The sequence below is a fragment of the Hippocampus zosterae genome, chromosome 9, assembly GCF_025434085.1.
Source record: "Hippocampus zosterae strain Florida chromosome 9, ASM2543408v3, whole genome shotgun sequence".
Taxonomy (NCBI): Eukaryota; Metazoa; Chordata; class Actinopteri; order Syngnathiformes; family Syngnathidae; genus Hippocampus; species Hippocampus zosterae.
In genome coordinates, this window is record NC_067459.1 from 17016618 (window position 1) to 17020115 (window position 3498).

At 41.9% G+C, this 3498-nt stretch overlaps 1 protein-coding gene across 1 annotated transcript in view; it reads right to left on the reverse strand.

Moving 5' to 3' along the window:
• Positions 1-1622, reverse strand: part of LOC127608313 (guanine nucleotide-binding protein G(i) subunit alpha-2-like) — a 41080-nt gene extending 39458 nt beyond the window's left edge. Inside the window, exon 1 of the mRNA XM_052077347.1 lies at positions 881-1622. Coding sequence (XP_051933307.1) covers positions 881-998 — 118 coding nt within the window. The 5' untranslated portion in view covers positions 999-1622. The remainder of the gene's footprint in view (positions 1-880) is intronic.
• Positions 1623-3498: the final 1876 nt, after the last annotated feature.

The following is a 3498-nucleotide window of genomic DNA, read 5'->3' on the forward strand; positions in this document are numbered from 1 at the left end:
AGCATGTGCTTCATTTAAATGTTTTAAGTTTTGATCATATTATCAGATAGCTATTGAATCTTTTGAATGATGTATGTTTTTGTACAATATTGATGGATTCTCTAATTATGTGTTATTGGTGTCATTAAGAGGTGGATAAAATTGGGTACATCCACACTGAAGACTGTTTGACACATTTGAAAAGGTCACTAAAGTGTTTATTGTGCTCAAACAGATCATTTGACATTTGAATCAGTGAGCATGAGATTTCATAACACAGGATGTTAACTTTAAGCACTCAGTGCAGTGAAAGATTTCCATTTCCCATATTTCATCTGTGAGAGAACTATGAAGACACATTAGGATCATTGGACAGAATGTGACTGCATGGAAATGAGGCGGTCACAATCCCCTACTTGGACCCAAAAAGAGAATTCCACAAGGGTTGGAAGGACTTCACTCTCTCACTGACTTGTTTTGACTAGATGTGAACATGCTCCAGTCTGGGCATTTCTGGGAAAAGTCAGCGCTGCTCAACCTCTGACCAAATGGCAGCTCACTCATTATCAGGCAGACCTTGCAGCAAACTTGGACATACGATCTTGTTTGGGACTCCAAACTTTGACTAATTTTCGCCTTTGTAAGTTAACCCGTGAGACGATGCAAGGCCACACAGGGTGCATGCAGTGTCAATGGCAGGCCATAAAGGGCAAGTGTCAGGGGTCATCTTATTGTTAAGCACACAAAAAGCTCTGCTGTCCATTGGTGAGACGTTTACGGGAATGAATGAAAGCAGTAAATCCGGCCAATAGCACTCATTGGCATGCACAATTCAACTTTCTGTTGCACAATTGCTGTGCTTTGAATGAAGAGGAGGTGGGAGGCAGGGGGGACTACTCACCCAGCAGCAGCAGTTTCACCTCTCTGGCCGCCTTCTCTCCATCTTCTCGCAGGCTCTTGTCGATCATTTTGGACTTTTCAGCCGCGGCTTTATCCTCCTGGCTCACGGTGCAACCCATGGTTCCGAGTGCTCGCTTCAGGGCTGCTGCTTTAGTGGTAAAAATCACCTGGGGGAAAAAACGAGGCTCGAAGCCTTTGTTTAGAAAGAGGGAAAAAATCTAAAGTTGAGTAAAACGACTTCCCCTTTTTTTTTGGTCGGGACGGTTCACCAAATCCCTTTGGCCGTCAAATCGAGCGACTTGCCCGGTCACAAAAGCAGCATGAGCGCCTCTTTTTTTGGGGGGGACAGAGGCAGCCCAAAAAAACTTTGTTTTCCTACAGGCAGGCCTCTTTGTTTGGTTTGAACAAATTCTACACTTCATTCAACGCATGATAAACTCACGAGAAATGACTCCGGAAGTTCCGTAGAAAGAAAAAAAGTATTCCAGCTGTACTCAAAAGCGATCAATCAAAAGAGAGTCGATAAGTACGTTCACACCGGACGGTGGTTGTTTTTAGATGAATCTTTCCCCTACTGCCTTTGCAACATCACGCATTCTTTCCACGCGGCGGAGATTTGTCACGTTTGAAGCCACACCCGGGACCGCGGTTAAGTTCCTCCACGACACACACAAGCGGCGTCAGGCTGTAGTAACCGTCCGACAAGTAATGTGTAGTTTGTTAACGAAACGGCCACTAGTGCAGGCTCTTTGAAATGAACGAAGGGAGCCAGCTCCTGATTGGGAGCCGAACAAAGGGGGAGGGGCGACAGTTAACGACAGCAACAAAAAAATAGGCATATGAGCGGAGACGCTCAAGAAAGAGGGGCCACGCGAATACACAAGTAAGGAGTAGTTGAGAAAATAAAAATAAAAGATCAAAAACACATTTAAAAGTTGTTTCTACAACAGGTTCAAATCGCTGCAATTGTAGAGCTGCAATTAAAAAAAAATCTTTAAAAAATCCAGACTTGAGAGCCCTTACTATCCATCCATCCATTTTCCGAACGGCTTAATCCTCACCAGGGTCGCGGGGGTGCTGGAGCCCATCCCAGCCGTCTTCGGGCAGTAGGCGGCCAATCGCAAGGCACCCACGCTCACATTCACACCAAGGGACAATTTAGAGCGTCCAATCAGCATGCATGTTTTTGGAATGTGTGAGGAAACCGGAGCACCCGGAGAAAATCCACGCAGGCCCGGGGATTACATGCAAACTCCACACAGGGAGGCCGGAGCTGGAATCGAACCCGGTACCTCTGCACTGTGAAGCCGACGTGCTAACCACTGGACTACCGAGCCGCCTCGCCCTTACTATCTTTTGTGTTTACTCAAAATAACACATCTGCTTTTACTGTGGACGCAATGACCAAAGAAATAAAGGAAATGTATTATAATTAAACACTGCATTATTTTAAATTGTAGTAAAAATAAAATTGGTACAACTTTGGTAGCCGAAAGAGATTGGTCTTTTTATTGAGTTAGGCCAAAAGAGCCGGTTTGCTAAAAAAAATCCCGTCACTACTTCCAACTCTGCCAAGAAGCGACAGGTCGTCCCTCCAAATAAAAAAAAAACAGAACGCCCGCCCCGGCAGTGCTTTTTGGGAAATGTAGTCAAACAGACTTTTACTACAGGACCACAAATATTAAAGCGCATACAGTATTACTATTTGTACTTAACGGTTTTTTGGGGGTGGCTTTGTGCCATGTGTTTGGATTCAATAGTTACATCTGATTTTTAAGACAAGCAGATGATGAGGTTAACATTTTCAGAGTGTATCTCACATATTCGATAGTAAAATACAAATTCTCATTTTAAACAGCATAATTTGGATTAAAGCATGCATGTGTTTTTGCCGTTGTTTATTGTTATTTTTTTAGTTCAAATGTCCGGTATTTATTCATCAATTAATTCCCTATCCCGTTTATTTAAGATTCGCGAGTGTATTCAAACCTGTGCCAGAGTAAATTGGGAGCAATCATTTATGACAGTCCACACTTGTTCTTTTCTATATCTTTTCTATAATTCTTGCTTCAGTTTCAGCGAAAGAACGTGTACACAATGCAACAAGGACACACGTAACTATAACTTTAATTAGCAATCCAGTCATAATGTTATATTTAGTCCTATATTTTTTTTAATCTTCAATACAAGTTCCTGAATGTTAAACATGATGGTACAACGATAAAGAGACAGCAACATCTTTCGGGCTTTTCAAACTTGGATACAGCGTCATCTAGTGAACGTTGTGCTCATCTTTAAATTTGCGGTACAGTACAACAAATGCATACAATACAGGATATGAATGGCAATATTTTCATATTCTCTTACGTGAATGAATGAATTACCATGACGTGACGAAACTGTAAGCTAAAAAAATATGTTGCTACATTTTCTGCAGCAGTACATGTGCGTTTACAGATGAGATTTGCATTTTAAATCAATCATTTCTAATTGTAAAATGGATGGATGAATAATTCTGAGTGTCAATAATCTGGGCCTTATTAATGCCATATGTCCAAAACCTCCCCGAAAGTAAAATGTGACACAAATAAGTAGCATCGTCATCACCAACTCAAATCA